General features: G+C 48.6%; 1 protein-coding gene across 1 annotated transcript in view; it reads right to left on the reverse strand.

The window, feature by feature from the left end:
• Positions 1-15,673, reverse strand: part of LOC308669798 (F-box DNA helicase 1-like) — a 33,745-nt gene extending 18,072 nt beyond the window's left edge. Inside the window, exons 1-6 of the mRNA XM_081330675.1 lie at positions 15,630-15,673; positions 13,767-13,931; positions 9,471-9,997; positions 4,087-4,217; positions 2,104-2,242; positions 808-1,082 (exon numbers count right to left, since the gene is read on the reverse strand). Coding sequence (XP_081186801.1) covers positions 808-1,082; positions 2,104-2,242; positions 4,087-4,217; positions 9,471-9,997; positions 13,767-13,931; position 15,630 — 1,238 coding nt within the window. The 5' untranslated portion in view covers positions 15,631-15,673. The remainder of the gene's footprint in view (positions 1-807; positions 1,083-2,103; positions 2,243-4,086; positions 4,218-9,470; positions 9,998-13,766; positions 13,932-15,629) is intronic.
• Positions 15,674-19,508: the final 3,835 nt, after the last annotated feature.

Consider the following 19,508-nt stretch of genomic DNA (forward strand, 5'->3'; position numbering starts at 1 on the left):
CTTTCCCCACAACAACCCTGTGAGGTGGGTTGGGCTGAGAGAGAGAGAGAGAGAGAGAGAGAGAGAGAGAGAGAGAGAGAGAGAGAGAGAGAGAGAGAGAGAGAGAGAGAGAGACTAGCCCAAAGTCACCTAGATGGCTTTCATGCCTAAGGTGGGACTAGAACTCACCATCTCCTGTGGTCCAAAGTCGCCCAGCCAGCTTTCATAGTGAAGATGGGACTAGAACTCACTTGTCTCCGGCTGATTGGTCCAAAGTCACCCAGTTGGCTTTCATGCCTAAAGCGGGACTAGAACTCACCGTCTCCTGGTGACTGGCCCAAACTCACACACACAGCTGGTTTTCAAGCGTAAGGTGGGACTAGAACTCACTATCTCCTGCTGATTGGCCCAAAGTCATCCACCTGGCTTTCATGTCTAAGGCGGGACTAGAACTCACCATCTCCTGGTGATTGGCCCAAGTCACCCAGCTGGCTTTCCTAAGGCGGGACTAGAACTCATCTTCTCCTGGTGATTGGCCCAGACTCACCCAGTTGGCTTTCCTGCCTAAGGCGGGACTAGAACTCACCGACTCCTGGTGACTGGCCCAAAGTCACCCAGCTGGTTTTCATTCCTAAGGTGGAACTAGAACTCACCGTCTCCTGCTTTCTAGCCCGGTGCCTTACCCACAGGACCAAACTGTCTCTCATGCTAAATTTTGAACTTTTTGCAAAACATGCCCAGCCCTACCAAAGATATATTCCTAGTTTTACTACTGCCATAAACTATAGGCATCTGTCCTAGGATCCTCCTGACCCTTTGCAAACTTACCTGTTGCTGATCTGGACCCCATTCTCTCGCATGGCGTAAAGGAGGGTGGCCGTGCAGTAGAACATTTCATTGATGTCCATCAGCGTCATGGGAGAGGTGGGCCTTCGGAGGCAGGCCACCAGCTCCTGAATATCCCAAACGCCTCCAGCGAAGAGCACAATGGCCGCCATCACCGCCCGAACATAGGCCGCCTGGAAGAACATGGGTGGGATTATGATCAGGGTGGGGGCAACCTTTTGAGCCTCACAGGTGGCATTATCCGTCCTGGATGACACCTACAGGAGAGCAGGATGAACAGTACAAGAAGTCCTCAACTTATAAGTATTAAAGGCCTGGGGTGTCCTCGGCGCTCTCTGAAATCAGTGTTCTTGCAGGAGGAGAGAGGAGGAGGAGAAGGAGGAGGAGGAGGAGGAGGAGGAGGAGGAGGAGGACTGCGGGGTTCTCAGTGCTCTCTTGAGCTGTTTTCTTGTGGACATTTCATTACCCAACTAGGTAACATGATCAGTGCTAGAAGGGAGAGGAGGAGCTCTCTGAGCTTGACTGTTTTCTTGCAGACGTTTCATGACCCATGTAGGTAACATCATCAACGCTAGAAAGCAGTGGGTTTATGCTGAGGAGGACGAGGAGCAGGAGGAGCAGGAGGAAAACTGTGGGGTCATTGGTGCTCTCTGATCTTGGTTGTTTCCTTGCAGACATTTCATGAGCCCAATAGGCACTGATAGTGTAACCTAGTGGGGAAAGGGTTCACTCTTTAACATCCCCACCCATGGACAGACTTTGCCATAGTTTCAAGTGAAAAACTGTCAGCCTCCTAGGCCAGGGGTAGGCAACCTTGGCTCTTTTATGACTCGTGGACTTCAACTCCCAGAATTCCTGAGCCAGCATGGCTCAGCGTGGAAACTTCTCCCTTTTCCCTCAGCATGGCTGGCTCAGGAATTCTGGGAGTTGAAGTCCACGAGTCATGAAGGGGCCATAGTTCCCCCATGCTGGCTCAGGAATTCTGGGAGCTGAAGTCCACGAGTCATAAAAGAGCCAAGGTTGCCTACCCCATCCTAGACCAACTGAATCGGAAAACCCCAGAGAGTTCATGGAAACCTGGCATTCCGACAAATCCCACAATGGTCGCTAAATGAACAGTTGTTTAAGTCACGGACTATCTGCCTTGGAATCCGTTGCCCTTTTGTGTGATCATCCAATCGACATTCTGAACAAGAAAAACCATCTCCCAGGGGAGACACCATCGAAACACGCCCAAAGATCAATTCCAGATAAGTGTTTAACTCTGCCGAAACATACTTTCCCTTTGCAACTCTCCAAATCTGGAAGATTCTTGGCGATGCAGATTTCCGCCTTGGGAAAGAGCGAGTGGCCTTCCAGACACGCGAGGATAGTGGTAGGATCTCGGCAGCGGCAGCTCCGAACAGCGGCAACACACCTGGATTGGGAAGAGAAACATGGACAGGTGACGGCCTTATCTCTGTGGACACAAACCAATCCCCCAGTTTAAGATGGATAACGGTCCTCAGAATTATGACCGATCCTCGCAGTTACAACCACTGCAGCATCCGCACGGTCATGTGATCAAAGTTCGGGCTCTTGGCAACCAGCCTGTGTCCCGGATGGTTGCATCCTCCCAGGGATTAAGCGATCGCCGTCTGCCACCTTGCCGGCTGGCTGCCGACAAGCAAACTCAATGGGGGAAGCCAGATTCGCTCAAAAACCCAAATGATTCCCTTAACGACTGCAGTGATCTGCTTAAAGACCGTGGCAAAAAGGATCAATAAAATCAGGCACACTTAACAACCTCCTGGCTTAGCAAGGAATAGAAATAGGAACAGGAATAGAAATAAATAGGAATAGAATAGAATAGAATGCAGAATAGAGTGGAAGGGAAGGGAAGGGAAGGGAAGGGAAGGGAAGGGAAGGGAAGGGAAGGGAAGGGAAGGGAAGGGAAGGGAAGGGAAGGGAAGGGAAGGGAAGGGAAGGGAAGAGAAGGAGAAAATATGGAATGGAATCGAATGAAATGGAATAGAATAGAATAGATTAGAAAATGAAGAGAAGAGAAGAGAAGAGAAGAGAAGAGAAGAGAAGAGAAGAGAAGAGAAGAGAAGAGAAGAGAAGAAGAGAATATGGAATGGAATGGAAGAGAAAAGAGAAAATAGAAGGGAAGGGAATAGAAAATATGGAATGGAATGGAATGGAATGGAATGGAATGGAATGGAATGGAATGGAATAGAATAGAATAGAATAGAATAGAATAGAATAGAATAGAATAGAATAGAATAGAATAGAATAGAATAGAATAGAATAGAATAGAATAGAATAGAAATTATAGAATAGAATAGAATAGAATAGAAAATATGGGAATAGAATAGAATAGAATAGAATAGAATAGAATAGAATAGAATAGAATAGAATAGAATAGAATAGAATAGAATAGAATAGAATAGAATAGAATAGAATAGAATAGAATAGAAAATATGGGAATAGAATAGAATAGAATAGAATAGAATAGAATAGAATAGAATAGAATAGAATAGAATAGAATAGAATAGAAAATATAGAATAGAATAGAATAGAATAGAATAGAATAGAATAGAATAGAATAGAATAGAATAGAATAGAATAGAATAGAATAGAAGAATAGAAAATATGGAATAGAATAGAATAGAATAGAATAGAATAGAATAGAATAGAATAGAATAGAATAGAATAGAATAGAATAGAATAGAATAGAAGAATAGAAAATATGGAATAGAATAGAATAGAATAGAATAGAATAGAATAGAATAGAATAGAATAGAATAGAATAGAATAGAATAGAATAGAATAGAATAGAATAGAAGAATAGAAAATATGGAATAGAATAGAATAGAATAGAATAGAATAGAATAGAATAGAATAGAATAGAATAGAATAGAATAGAATAGAATAGAATAATGGAATGGAATACAATAGAAAATAGAATAGGGACCTAGTAGATCATTTCTGACAGATGGCTGTCCAGTCTCTTCTTAAAGGCCTCCGGGCATGAAGCTCCCACAACTTCTGAAGGCAACTTCTGTTCCATTGATTGTTGATTGTTCTCACTGACAGAAAAATTCTCCTTATTTCTAGTCTGAATCTCTCCTTGGATCAGTTTCCATCCGTTCTGCCACGTGTGGCCTTCGGGTGCTCTCAGCTGTGGTCCTAACTCAAGGACCGTCCACACCAGGACACCTCATCATAACTAAAGCCAAGCAGATGATTTGCCACTGTGCTATCGTGGAGACCACTCACCGGATCAATCCCAGCATGCACCGGGGCTGCTTCTGGGTTAAGCCGTAGCATTGCAGGATGATTCGAACAGTCAGCAAGGCTGAGTCGACGGCGTTCACATACTGACAGTATAGCTTCTTCCAAGGAATGAACTGAAAAGCCAGAAGAAAACAGGGAATATTATTTATTTATTTATTTATTTGTTTGTTTTTATATACCGCCCTTCTCCCGAGGGACTCGGGGCGGTGTACAGAGCAAGGTAAGTATACAGTTAAACAGTAGTAAAAAACAAATGAAACCCCAAGAGCTATCAGGCCAGGCCGGACTGCTGGAACAGGTAGGTTTTTAAGTCGCGCCGGAAGGTGCGAAGGTCGGGGGCCATCCGGATTTCGGTAGGCAAGCTGTTCCAGAGGGTTGGCGCACCCACAGAGAAGGACCTCCCCCTGGGGGCCACCAGCCGGCATTCTCTGACCGGTGGCACCCTGAGGAGGCCTTCTCTGTGGGAGCGCACAGGACGGAGGGGTGTTGACGCTGGTAGTAGGTGCTCCCGTAGGTAATCTGGACCCATGCCATGTAGGGCTTTGTATGTCATCACTAGCACCTTGACTTTCACTCGGAAGGCAACTGGAAGCCAGTGCAGCTCACGGAGGAGAGGTGTGATATGGGAGTATCGGGAAGCCCCCAAAAGTGTTCGTGCAGCTGCACTCTGCACCAGCTGAAGCTTCCGAGTGGCTCTCAAGGGCAGCCCCATGTAGAGAGCATTGCAGTAGTCAAGGCGAGAGGTCACAAGTGCATGGGTGACTGTACGTAAGGCATCCAGGTCCAGATAGGGTCGTAGTTGGCGCACCAGTCGAACCCGGGAAAAGGCCCCCTTGGTCACAGCTCCTATGTGATCTTTCAAGGATAGCTGTGAATCTAGGAGTACACCCAGGTTGCGGGCCCTGTCAACAGGGGGTAATAACTCACCCCCGATGTTAAGGGATGGAATGCTCTGAGTATCCTGGCATGCCGGTATGTACAGCCATTCAGTCTTGTCCGGGTTGAGTTGAAGCCTGTTCCTCCCCATCCATTCCCGAACCGCTTCCAGGCAACGGGACATCACGTCGAGGGCATCACTGATGCAGTTTGGAGTCGAGATGAAAAGCTGGGTGTCATCAGCATACTGATGGTACCCTACTCCAAAACCACGAATGATCTCACCTAGCGGTTTCATGTAGATGTTGAACAGGAGAGGCGAGAGGACCGACCCCTGAGGAACTCCACAAACGAGAGGCCTCGGAGTCGACCTCTGTCCCCCTGCCAACACCGACTGCGAGCGTCCCAGGAGAAAGGAGGAGAACCACCGCAGAACCGTGCCTCCCACTCCCAATCCCCTGAGGCGCCGTAGCAAGATACCATGGTCGATGGTATCGAAAGCCGCCGAGAGGTCTAATAAGACCAGGACAGAGGAATGGCCCCTGTCCCGGGCCCTCCAGAGATCATTCATCAGAGCGACCAATGCCGTCTCCGTGCTGTAGCCCGGCCTGAAGCCCGATTGGCACGGGTCTAGATAATCCGCTTCATCCAGGACTTGAGGAAGCTGATGCGCCACCACACTCTCAACAACCTTCGCAAGGAAGCGAAGGTTGGAGACCGGACGAAAGTTATTCAATGTAGCTGGGTCCAAGGTTGGCTTCTTGAGGAGAGGTCTCACCACCGCCTCCTTCAAGGAGGTGGGGAAGTGACCCTCACTCAGAGAAGCAGATATGACCACCTGAAACCAGCCTCGTGTCCCCTCCCGAGCTGCATAAGCCAGCCAGGAAGGGCACGGGTCCAATAAGCATGTGGAGGAGCTCAACCTTCTCATAATCCTGTCCACTTCCTTTGGAGTCACAGGATCAAACTCCTCCCAGATGACGTCGACAAGACTGCCCATGTCCTGTTCCTCAGACTCTGCCCAGTTGGAGTCCAGGCCGGTTCGAATCCGAGCGATTTTATCCAGCAGATATTGACCAAATTCCTCGGCTCGACCCTGTAAGGGCTCCTCCCTCACCTCTTGATTCAGAAGGGAGCGGGTCACTCTAAACAGGGCAGCCGGGCGATTATCTGCGGACGCAATGAGGGCGGAAAAGTAATTGGTTCTCGCCGCCCTTATCGCTGCGAGATAAGACCTGGTGTGGATTGTTAGTCGCAACCGGTCGGATTATGAGTTGGGGCTTATATATACATATACATATACATATACACAGGGCTTTTTTTGTCATAGAACGCTCAGAACGGAGTTCCGTCTTCCCTTGAGGACCACTCGGAGGCTCCAACTGGTACAGATCATGCTTTGCTCGCACGAGCACGAAGCTGAAAACACCACCCTGAAGATGACGAGTGGGACCTCGTCGAAACGTCGCCAAGACACTCTCAATCTTACACGGGAAAAGTCCCGAATACGCCAAGACCTACATATATATAATCCAGCCTTTATTGTTTTTACGTGCTTGTGAATCGAGTCGTTCCCTTTTGATGGCAAACATGTTTCGCTTTAGGGAAACCAACCTATCCAAAGCTTCAACTCCCAGAATTTCCCAACCAGCATGTTTCGTGACCAGAACTAGTTAGTATCTTCAACCCATTAGTGCTAGAAGGGATTGGGATTTTACAGGGTGGAGGAGGGGAGGAGGAGGAGGAGGAAGAGAAAGAAGTAGTAGAAGAGGGAGAAGAAGGAAGTAGAAGTGGGAGGAGGAGAAGGAGGAGGAAGAGGAGGAAAAAGGAGAAGAAAGAAATAGAAGAGGGAGGAGGGAGGAGGAAAAGGAAGTAGAAGGAGGAGGAGGAGGAGGAGGAGGAGGAGGAGGAGGAGGAGGAGGAGGAAAAAGAAGTGGGAGGAGGAGGAGGAGGAGGAGGAAAAAGGAGAAGGAAGAAATAGAAGAGGGAGGAGGAAAAGGAAGTAGAAGTAGAAGGGGGAGGGGGAGGAAAAGGAAGTAGAAGGAGGAGGAGAAAGAAACAGAAGAGGGAGGAAGGAGGAGAAGAAGGAAATAAAATAAATAAATAAATAAACCTTTATTGTCAAAGTACAGCATGTGTACATTGAGATTAGCTGAGCCTCCCCCCCCATGCTCTCTCCCCCCAACACACAGTGACAACAAACCCTCCATCCCACCACACCATGTGAACCCACTACACCACACACTGGCCTCCCAAGTCAATTCTGCATAAGATTATTTCCCATTGAAAAGCCTAACAGCCCACGGATAAAAGCTCTTTTTCAGCCTGTTGGTACGGCTGGCTATACTCCTGTATCTCCTACCGGATGGTGGGAGAGTAAAGAGATACCGTCCAGGGTGTGAGTCATCCCTGAGAATCTTCCTCACTCTTCCAAGGCAACGAGCCCTGGCGAGGTCATCCAGTAGTGTCAGGGGACAGCCCACAATGTCTTGTGCTGTACTCACCACCCTCTGTAATGCCTTCCTATCCAAGGCTCTCAGACCAGCATACCAAACCACAATAGCATACGAGAGGACACTCTCTATAGTAGACCGGTAAAAAAAGGGTCATTAGCCATTGTTCTACCCTGTTCTTCTGCAAGACCCTGAGAAAGTGAAGCCTCTGTTGGGCCTTTCTAGCCACCTGGGTTGTGTTAACTTTCCAGGTCAGATCTTCACAGAGGTAGACTCCCAGAAATTTAAAGGAGGAAACTCTCTCCACACAGTCCTCCCCGATGTAAAGTGGGGCAGGTTCCTCCTTTTTTCTCCGGACGTCTAACACCATCTCTTTCGTCTTGCCGATGTTTAGGTGCAAGTTGTTGTTACTACACCAGATGGATAGTTTTTGTACCTCCGCCCTGTATGCTGTCTCATCCCCATAGAAGTGGGAGGAAGAGGAGGAGGAAAAAGGAGAAGAAATAGAAGAGGGAGGAGAAGAAGGAAGTAGAAGTGGGGGGAGGAAGACGGGGTGGGTGGGGGAGAAATGGTGGCTATTCACTTCCCAGGATTCTGGGAACTAAAATCCACCCGTTAAAGTGGCCACGTTTGGAGAAAGACTGCAGTAAAACACCGTGGATGTTCCCTAGCTGGGCCACGAAACGTCTGCACGAAACCCCCCCCCCCAAGCTCAGACAGCACCAAGGACCCCACAGGTCAACCCCGAGCTCTGATGTCCTCTTCTAGACCCTCTCTCTCTCTGTTTGTCCTTAAAGCTGGCATTCCCAGACGCTGAGAAAGCCAACGGTGAGCATAACCAACCCAGCGATGCCCTCGCCGTAATGTCCCGTTGCCTGGAGGCGGTCCGGGTCTGGATGGGGAGAAACAGGCTTCGTCTCAATCCTGCCAAGACTGAGTGGCTGTGCGTACAGGCATCTCGAGTGAACCATTCTATTCCACCTTTAATGATGGGGGGTGAGGTGTTACTCCCCGTTGATAGGGCTCGCAACTTGGGCGTCCTCCTGGATTCGCGGCTCAGTTTTGAAGACCATATAGGAGCCGTGGCCAGGGGGGCTTTTGCACAGGTTCGCCTGGTGCGCCAGTTGCGGCCCTATCTGGACCGAGATGCCCTACGCACAGTCACTCATGCGCTCGTGACCTCCCGGTTGGACTACTGCAGCGCTCTCTACATGGGGCTGCCCTTGAGGACCACTCGGAGGCTTCAGCTGGTGCAGAATGCAGCCGTGCGAGTTGTGATGGGGGTTTCCCGATATTCCCATGTAACACCTCTGCTCCGCGAGCTGCATTGGCTTCCGGTTGCCCTCCGGGTGAGATTCAAGGTGCTGGTGATGACCTCTAAAGCCCTGAATGGCTTGGGTCCGGGATATTTGAGGGAACACCTACTGCCGGCATCAAGTTCCCTTCGTCCTGTGCGCTCCCACTTGGAGGGCCTTTTCAGGGTGCCGCCGGTAAAAGATTGCCGGCGGATAACACCCAGGGGAAGGGCCTTCTCAGTGGGCGGGCCTGCCCTCTGGAACCAGCTGCCCGTAGAGCTTAGGACTGCCCCTGACCTTCGGTCATTCCGCCAGGACCTGAAGACCTGGCTCTTTGAGCTTTCCGGCCAGGACTGAGCATTTTAATTCTAATTTTATTTTAATTGGGTTTTAATTGGAGTTTAACAGGGGTTTTATTTTATTCAAGGACTAAATTTAATTAATTTTAATTGTTCTTAACTTTTGTAATTGTATTGTTGTATTGTTATTTTAAATTCCTTGTGAACCACCCTGAGTCCTACGGGAGAAGGGCGGTATATAAGTCCAATCAACATAAACATAAACATAACCTGCGACCTGGAGGGATGGCTTCAGAGATGTTTCCTCCCGAGCGTCTCAAAAAAGATCTTTGCCCCAACGGAAAAGGGACTCCAAGCCGAAGGATGGAATCCTGACAATGATAGTGAAACCACGGGAGAAACCAGGTCCTGCCCACCATTCCTGGGATAAGGGCATCGCTTACCCTCATGTCAGAGATGATACCTCTCCAGCGTTGACACACCCGACAGAGGTTCTGGAGAAGGTCCGCTACGGGCACCAGGGCTAAGATCTTCTGAAGGACTTCATCTGGCAGCTCCTCCAAGCTTCCCTGAGGTACCTCGTTCCCAGACTCAATTCCCAAGAGCCCAAAGTGGGCATCGGGAAGAGGGTCCACCTCGACGTCTCGAACTTCTTGCTTGACAGCGCCAACACCGGAGCTCTCCTCAGCAGGCCTCACCAACGATGGCCTGTGTTCTTGGACCTCTTGGCCGGCGCTTCCGTCCGAGTGGCTAGCTCCCGGGGAGAAACGGAATCGTTTCCTGGGGGCCACCCATGTCTCCCCTTCACCTCCAAGGAGACTGCAGGAGTCGTCTGAGTCGGGGGCCAAATCAAGAGCAAAGTTCTCCAGAGCTTCCTCAGCTTTGACGCTCTTGCTTTCCGCCACGTTACCGGAGCATTTCACGAGGCGGGAAGTACTCCTGAAGTAATCCGTCATGGTGCTTTGGCGACCTGCCCACCCAACAGAGACAAAGGGAAGACAATTACTCAGGGTTGGCGGTGGAGTTCCCCAGGCTTATAGTCCTGGGTGACTTCAACCTGCCATCACTGGGGGGGTCGTCGGAGTTAGCTCGGGAGTTCATGGCTTCCATGACAGCCATGGGCCTGACCCAGGTTATTGAGGGCCCTACTCACGAGGGGGATCATACTCTCGACCTGGTGTTCCTGTCTGGACAGTGGTTGGATGATCTGGGAGGGGGTTCTCCGTCCATCACCCCTCTGTCATGGTCAGATCATCACCTCCTGAGGCTGGTTTTCCGTCATGCCATCCCCCGCCGCTGGGCGGCGGAACCGACCAGGTGGTTCCGCCCCAGGCGCCTAATGGACCCGGACCGGTTCCAGAGGGCGCTTGGGCCGATACCTATCACCCTTACCCACAGCCCAGTCGATGCTCTGGTGGAGGCCTGGGAAACGGCTGCCACCAGGGCACTCGACTGTGTTGTACCCATGCGACCTCTGACTCGGCGCAGATCCCGTTGGGCTCCATGGTTCTCTGTGGAGCTCCGGGAGATGAAGCGTCGGAGACGAGGTCTAGAGAGCGGTTGGAGATCCAGCCGATCCGAATCCGACCGATTGCAGTTAAGAACCTTCATAAGGTCTTATCTTGCGGCGATAAGGACGGCGAAGTCTAACTACTTTGCCGCCCTTATCGCGTCCGCAGATAATCGCCCGGCCGCCCTGTTTAGGGTGACTCGCTCCCTCCTTAACCAGGAGGTGAGGGAGGATCCCTTGCAGGGACGAGCCGAGGAGTTTAGTCATCATCTGACGGACAAAATCGCTCGGATCCGGACCGGCTTGGACTCTGACTGGGCAGAGTCTGATGTGGAGGAATCAGGCGGTCTTGAGCACGTTATCTGGACTGAGTTCGACCCTGTTTCCCCTGATGATGTGGACAGGATCATGGGGAGACTGAGCACCACCACCTGTTTGTTGGATCCGTGCCCCTCCTGGCTAGCTTATGCGGCTCGGGAGGGAACACGAGGCTGGTTCCATGCAGTAATAACTGCTTCCTTGAAGGAGGGTGTCTTTCCTGCCGCCTTGAAGGAGGCGGTGGTGAGACCCCTCCTCAAGAAGCCTGCTTTGGACCCGGCTGTTTTAAACAACTATCGTCCAGTCTCCAACCTTCGCTTCCTGGCGAAGGTTGTTGAGAGTGTGGTGGCGCATCAGCTCCCTCTGTTCCTGGAGGAAACTGATTATCTGGACCCGTACCAATCGGGCTTCAGGCCCGGACACAGCACGGAGACGGCATTGGTCGCGCTGGTGAATGATCTCTGGAGGGCTAGGGACAGGGGTTGCTCCTCTGTCCTGGTCCTATTAGATCTCTCAGCGGCTTTCGATACCATCGACCATGGTATCCTGCTGCGGCGTCTCAGGGGGTTGGGAGTGGGAGGCACCGTCCTACGGTGGTTCTCCTCCTACCTCCAGGGCCGCTCGCAGTCGGTGTTGACAGGAGGGCAGAGATCCGCCCCGAGGTCTCTCATTTGTGGAGTCCCTCAGGGGTCGGTTCTCTCGCCCCTCCTGTTCAACATCTACATGAAGCCGCTGGGCGAGATCATTCGTGGTTTTGGGGTGGGGTATCACCAGTACGCTGATGATACCCAACTTTTTCTTTCCACCCCGAACCAACCCAGTGATGCCCTCTCCGTGATGTCCCGGTGCCTGGAGGCGGTTCAGGTCTGGATGGGGAGAAACAGGCTTCGTCTCAATCCCGCCAAGACTGAGTGGCTGTGCATATCGGCGTCTCGGGTTAACCAAGTTATTCCACCTCTAACGATGGGGGGTGAGGTGTTACCCCCCGTTGATAGGGCTCGCAACTTGGGCGTCCTCCTGGATTCACGGCTCAATTTTGAAGATCACATAGGAGCCGTGACCAGGGGGGCTTTTGCACAGGTTCGCCTGGTGCGCCAGTTGCGTCCCTATCTGGACCGAGACGCCCTACGCACAGTCACTCATGCGCTTGTGACCTCCCGTTTGGACTACTGTAACGCTCTCTACATGGGGCTGCCCTTGAAGACCACTCGGAGGCTTCAACTGGTGCAGAATGCGGCCGCGCGAGTTGTAATGGGGGTTTCCCGATACTCCCATGTAACACCTCTACTCCGCGAGCTGCATTGGCTTCCGGTTGCCCTCCGGGTGAAATTCAAGGTGCTGGTTATCACCTATAAAGCCCTACATGGCCTGGGTCCGGGTTATTTGAGGGAACACCTGCTGCCGGCATCAAACGCCCTTCGCCCAGTGCGCTCCCACAGGGAGGGTCTGCTCAGGGTTCCGCCGGTGAGAGATTGCCGGCGGGTGACACCCAGGGATAGGGCCTTCTCAGTGGGAGCGCCTGCCCTCTGGAACCAGCTGCCGGTAGAGCTGAGGACTGCTCCCGACCTCCGATCATTCCGCCGGGGCCTGAAGACCTGGCTCTTTGAGCTCTCGGGCCCAGGCTGAGGAGAAAATTTTAACTGGGGTTTTAATGTACAGGGTGAATTTAATGCTTTTTAATTGGTTTTAACTTTTGTATGTTTTGATTTTTAATTCCCTGTAAACCGCCCTGAGTCCTCAGGGAAAGGGCGGTATACAAATGCAAATATTAAATTAAATTATTAAATTACAGCAGCTTCCAAGGGCAGCTTCGGCCATGTCGAAGAGCAGGGCGCTGGCAGACAGTGGTAGGCCTCTATGCAGGTGGTCCTCGACTTATAACCATTTAGTGACCATTCAAAGTTAGAACAGCACTGAAAAAAGGGGACTTATGACCATTTTTCACCCTTACGACCGTTGCGGCATCCCCGTGCTCACGTGATCACAAGTCAGACGCTCGGCGATGGGCTCACATTTATGACGGTCACAGGGTCCCGGGATTGTATGTACGTATGCTTCTGACAGTCCACGGGGAAGCCAGATTCCCTAAACAACCGTCTTCCTAACTTAGCCCTTGTGGTTCCCTCGGCCATTGCGGCGAGCCAGACTGCAAAAGGGCGCAAAATTCATTTAACCAACGTCTCACTTAGCAATGGAAATGTTGGCCTCCGTTGGGGTCGTAAGTCGAGGACTGCCTTCCCCCATCTCCCATTTAAGCCTTTAAGCGCCGGTATCCGCAGAGCAGATGTAAAATTATAAAAGCTGCAACCTTGAAACAAGTAGGAGAGAAGATACGTGTAGGGTCCTTGGTGCCCTACTACGAGCTTGGTGGTCTTCTTGGTTTTGTTGGAGATGTTTCATGACTAGCTAACATCAATGTTAGAAGGGAGTGGGGTTTGGAGGAGGAGGAGGAGGACTGTGGGGTCCTTGGTGCTCTCTGAGCTGGGTTGTTTTCTTGCAGACGTTTCATGACCCAACTAGGTAATGTCAGCACTCCTAGAAGAGAGAGGAGGAGGAGGAGGAGGAGGAGGAGGAGGTGGTGGAGGAGGAGGAGGAGGAGGAGGAGGAGGAAGAAGATGATTGTGGAGTCCTTGGTGCTCTCTGAGCTGGGTGGTTTTCATGCACATGACATCTCACGACCCAACTATGTCATATCATCAACTCTCTCTATACACGTGGCTACATAAACAGGGCGCCAACCTCTAAGAACAGGGGACAACTCAGCACCAAACTGTTGCAACGCACCCTCCATATCTTGCATTGCAACGACACAACAACACGGCTTTTGTGCCCTGAAACCGTTAACTGATCTTGTCAGGAAAGGACCTGTTCAGTCTTGCAACACAATGCAAAGGGTCACCACTCAACACACCTTTGGAATGCTTCTTCCTCCGAGGAGTTGGGTGAAGGCCCCTACAGGAACCTGGGTTGGCCGGCCTCCTGGTGAGGGGCTGCGTCAGGGCGACTGTGCCTTCTGGGCTCTGCCGAAGAGCTTCACAATCACTCGCTGTCAGGTGGAGTTGCTTGAAAAATCTCACTGACCCACAAGGAAAAACAGAGAAAAATGACATTGGATGACAGGAGACTTAACTAGTGAAAGACAAAAAAACGGGTCCATTGCAAATCCAGACAGACAGACAGAGAGATGATAGACAGAGTATAGATAGATAGACAGACAACAAGGACACAGATGATAGATGATAGATGGATAGATATAGACAGACAGATAGATAAAGATATGGATGGATGGATGGATGGATGGATGGACAGATAGGCAGGCAGGCAAGCAGGCAGACACAGATGATAGAGACATGATAGATAGATAGATAGATAGATAGATAGATAGATAGATAGATAGATAGATAGATAGATAGATAGAAATAGAAGAAGGGGACGACAGAGAATGAGGTGGCTGGATGGAGTCACTGAAGCAGTAGGCGTGAGCTTAAATGGACTCCAGAAGATGGTAGAGGACAGGAAGGCCTGGAGGAATGTTGTCCATAGGGTCGCGATGGGTCGGACACGACTTCGCAGCTAACAACAACAACAATAGATAGATAGATAGATAGATAGATAGATAGATAGATAGATAGATGGATGGATGGATGGATGGATGGATGGATGGATGGATAGATAGATGGATAGATAAGGTACTTTAACGGTAGACCAAAGGCAGCTGGAGAAACCTGAAAAACAAATCTGATAACCTTTTTTGTCATTTTGTATTGTGAGCACACTATCCCATGTTAAAAATGAAATTCTGCTGCCTGCTCTCAAAAGAATACAAACACACAGATACACACACACACTAATCACTGTCCATTTTGAATACATAGCAGAAAGTGGGGAAAACAATCAATCAATAATAACAAAACTAAAAAGCAAACAAATGCCCAGGAGTTCAATTCGGTGGCCAGGTTGACATTTCAGGCTAAGGGACGCTTGTTTTGTCTGTTTAACTCATATGCCGCCCATCTCACTATCCCGGGCGACTCGGGGGAGGGGGGGAGGGGGAGGTGTTTAACAGTAATAAAATTGAGATTTTAATCTCCCATCATTGCCATTAAGGCAGACCCCAAACCAGCCCTTCCTTTTAAGAGGCACAGCCACGCCTTACGCCGGGCTTTCTCAACCTCGGCAACCTTTTAAGGGGTGGGTGGGCTCCCACTCCCAGAATCCCCCCCAGCCTGCATGCAGGGGATGATAGGACATGTAATACCCCCCTTCGGATGACCCAAGATCTCCAGTCCTTTCGCCGCGGCCTCAAAACACTCCTTTTCCATCTGGCTGACCTGGACTGACAGGGATTTTAATTATGTTTACAATTTTAACTCTATTCTTTAATTTATTTTAATTTATTTCAATTTTTAAATTTTAATTTACTGTACAGAGACCTTTAAGTTTTGTTGTTGTTAGCCGCCCTGAGTCCCTCGGGAGATAGGGCGGGATATAAGTCCCATTAATAAATAAATAAATAAATAAATAAATAAATAAATAAATAAATAAATAAATAAATAAATAAATAAATAAATAAATAAATCTCTGGAGGGCGCCAGGTTGACGATGGTCGGCTTGCAACTGACTTTTTTTTTTCTTCTCCTCCCTCCCCCCCCCCGACCAAAGCAATTCAATTATTATTTTTTCCCCCCAAAAAATCCGGATGGGATAATAGTTCCTTCCCCAGCCCTAACGCCAAGAATCCCACTAGCAATTCGGAAGCTAAATTTGGACGTACTTGGATCCGCTCCGCCTAATCTGCGACCAGCCTCCGCTGCCTCTTGCGCGAACCCCGCAACTCTCGCCCCGGGACGCCCAATTTAAAGGCTTCCGCCCACCAAGCCCCGCCCCCCGATGTGTCTCTGCCGACCTATCGCAGGGCTGGCTCCATATCGCTCCTCCTTCTTCGGGCGGAGAGGTTGCCCGACGCGGACCAATGAAAGCTCGCGCGGAATTTGACGGGCACTCCCCTCCCCAAAGAGATCCAGAAAAAACGACAAGCGTTGAGTACCACGCAGCACTCACTTCCGGTTCTCCCACGCCCTTGCGGGGTTTTTAATGTGTGTGTCTTTGTTTTTGTGTGTGTTTGTGTCTGTGTGTGTGTGAGTGTTTGTGTGTGTGTGTGTGAGAGAGAGAGAGAGAGAAGGCTGAATTCAGCTCTTTCTGGCTTGTCAAAAAGTCTCCTTTATGGTTACTCTCAGGTCTGCCCCAGAGCATTCTGGGAGAATAAAATGTTCTGATGTGACTTTGTCCGTGGTTTTTGCCCTGATAGCAACTGGGTCCATTACAGGCAGTCCTCCACTTACGGCCAAAAAATGGAGCCCCCCGAATTTGGTTGCTAAGTGGAACTAAAGAGGAAATGTACTAAAATAATTGTGAAACAAACGTGTTCTTGTCCTTAGAACAGACGCTGATCAAGGAAGCCTTAATCCTGTTAGCGTAACTATACGTATTCCCGGCGACTGTCTTAAAGAGGAATGTACTAAAGTCCTTGTTTAAGCAAACATAGTCTTGTCCTTGATGCAGATGTTGATTGGGATAACCATATTCTGTCTGTGAAACTACACGTACTGCAAGTAATTTTCTTCTGTAAACTCTTTTCGGATAAGAATGTGTAGAATATTAACCACATAAGTAACAATGTATTATTAGGAATTAGAGGTGTATAAACAGGTCGTCTGTTCATGAGCCCTTCGGAGTTCAGACCTTTTGCTTTAAGCCTTCTGAACCTGCGCATTAATCCTTTCCTTTCCTGAAGAGCTGGTGTGAGTCTCTTCTTTCTACAACAGAACATTTGTTAAGTGGGTTGTGCCTCAGTTTGCGACCTTTATGGCCACAGATGTTAAGTGAGTCGCTGCAGTTGTTAAAGTTAGTCGCACGGTCGTTAAGTGAATCTGGATCCCCTGATTGACTCTGCTTATCAGAAGGTCGCAAAAGGGGGATCGCGTGACCCCCGGGGACGCTGAGACCGTCGTAAATATGAACCAGTTGCAGAGCATCCACATTTTGATCATGTGACCGTGAGGATGCTGCAACGGTCGTAAGTGTGGAAAGTGGTCACAAGTGAGATTTCCACACTTTTAAGACCTTTCATGCCACAGTTGTTAAATGAATCACTGCAGTCGTGAAGTTAGTAACACGGTTGTTATGTGTGTGAGAGAAAGAGAGATAGACAGGCAGACACAGACAGATGATAGATATAGAAAGATATGGATAATAGATGCATACATAGATAGATACATAGACAGAGATATATATAGATAGATAGATACACACATATATAGATATAGATACACACATATACATATACATATACATATATGTGCAATGGTATAAAATCCTTGAACTCTGGGATACTTGTAAAACAGTTGTGTATTGTTTAAAAACCATAAAACCATAAAATCAACCATTTATGAATTCTAAAAATCTAAAAATCGGCTGTCTTAGCTTTCGCTGATCCACTGTCAGTGTCATCAGAGTAGGCACTAGAGGATGGGGAGTTTACCTATAAACCCAATTGACTTCGTGTCCTACTCACTGCTTGTGTATGGAACAAAATTGTAATCAAATCTGGATGTTCTGCTTTGGATACCACGAAGCCCCCCTCGCTCCCAGAAGGTAACAAGGAAAACAGGCCGTAAAGAGGATGTGTAGTGTCCCAGAAAAATCCTGTGGACACTGCCCAAGCATCACTTACATGCCCTGTAAACTACCGATAATCTTTTCTGCTGTCCTTACCACTCTCTGCACCGCCTTCCTGTCCAAAACAGTGATGTTCCCATTACAGACAGTAATACAATAAGACAGGTTGCTCTCGATGGTCCCTCTATAGAAAGTGCTGAGGACAGGGGAAGTAAGATGTGCTTTTCTCATCATGCGACGCAGAAAACGTGGGCGCTGCTGTGTCCACTTCACCAGTGTCTCCCTGTTCAGAGACCAAGGTAGTCTACTCATTAGCTGCACACCCAGAAACCTGATGCTGCTAACCACCTCCAGAGGTGAATCAGCAATACACAGAGGTAATAATAATAATAATAATAATAATAATAATAATAATAATAATAATAATAATAATAATAATAATAATAATAATAAGAAGAAGAAGAAGAAGAAGAAGAAGTTGGAAGGGACCTTGGAGGTCATCTAGTCCACCCCCTGCTAAGGCAGGAAACCCTATACCATTTCAGACAAATGGTTGTCCAGTCTCTTCTTAAAAACTTCCAGTGTTAGAGCATTCACCACTTCTGGAGGCAGGTTGTTCCACTGGTTAATTGTTCTAACTGTCAGGAAGTTTCTCCTTAGTTCTAGGTTACTAGAACTAGTTCTAGGTTGCTTAGTTCTAGGTTCTAGGTGTGTGACTGTACCTGCCTGTTCTGAAATTGACAGTGAACTCTTTTGTTTTTCCAACTTTTTAAAACAAGTCTGTTTTCCTTAAAAGTATGGCCCCCAAAGGTCGGAGGGGGAATTTCATCCTTAGATCATCTAAAAATTAATATATTTCGAGCATGACAATTTTAAGTTCTGTTGACATCAACTCCCACAATTTCCCAGCCAACCTGCTTAAGATACGTGGACTTTAAGTCCCAGAATTCCCCAGCCAGCACTTGAAGATGGGTGGACTTAAACTCCCAGAATTCCCTAGCCACCACACGTACCAAGAGATGCCAATCAAATTTTAATGTTTTTGTGTCTCTGCTTCCTAAAGAAGTTATCTCAGGGAGAGAAAAAAATGGGCTCGTCCGGGATTTGAACCCGGGACCTCTCGCACCCTAAGCGAGAATCATACCCCTAGACCAACGAGCCAGCTGTTTCAGATGCTTTCCAGATGTTTCTTTCAGACTGTCTGCTAATTAGAGGCTCAAATTTCTTTCTTGGCTCATGGCAACCTGCGCCACATTTATGCGCCGGTTGCCTGCACATTTTTCGTCAGTAAAAACTCTTTTAACTCTTTACTGGGATTTGAACTGTCGACCAAGCGCACCATCCAGGAAAGGGCGAGCGTGATGGATTGCATAAACATTTAAATGTACTTAGTTTATTTAAATAACATTTTTATTGATGAAATTAAATAAATGTCTCTGTTGCTAAGTGAGACATTTGTTTAGTGAGTTTTGCTCAATTTGACAAGCTTCCTTGCCAATTCTGGTTGGGGATAATAGGATGTGTACCACTAGTCCTCTTGGCTTACAAGAGTTTGTTTAGTGGTAAGGGCAGCAGAGAAGAGCTTCATAGGAAACTCACTTCCTGGTATTCAGGATGCTGCTCACAAGCGCTTAGAGCTCAAGGCACTGTTAGAGACCCCACCCACCCACTTTATGGCCTGTTTCTGTTGCTGCCCCTCTGGGAGGAGGTTTGGAAGTATTTCTAGCAGGACTGCCCGATTGTGTAACAGCTTTGTTTCCTGTGCTATCCGTCAGGTAAATGGGCAGGATTCGTTTTTCTCGCCACGCACAGGTATACATATAACCCGAACTAGACTGCGATGTCTCTCTGTGTCACAACTGTGGATGTATGCATAATTCTGCATTTATTTATTTATTTTTGTCATATTTATGTGGTGTGTATCGGAGGTGGTGACCCTTTGAGAACTGCATGCAACAAAATTTCATTTTAATGT

Source organism: Vipera berus (genome assembly GCF_964194415.1).
Source record: "Vipera berus genome assembly, chromosome: 6".
NCBI lineage: Eukaryota > Metazoa > Chordata > Lepidosauria > Squamata > Viperidae > Vipera > Vipera berus.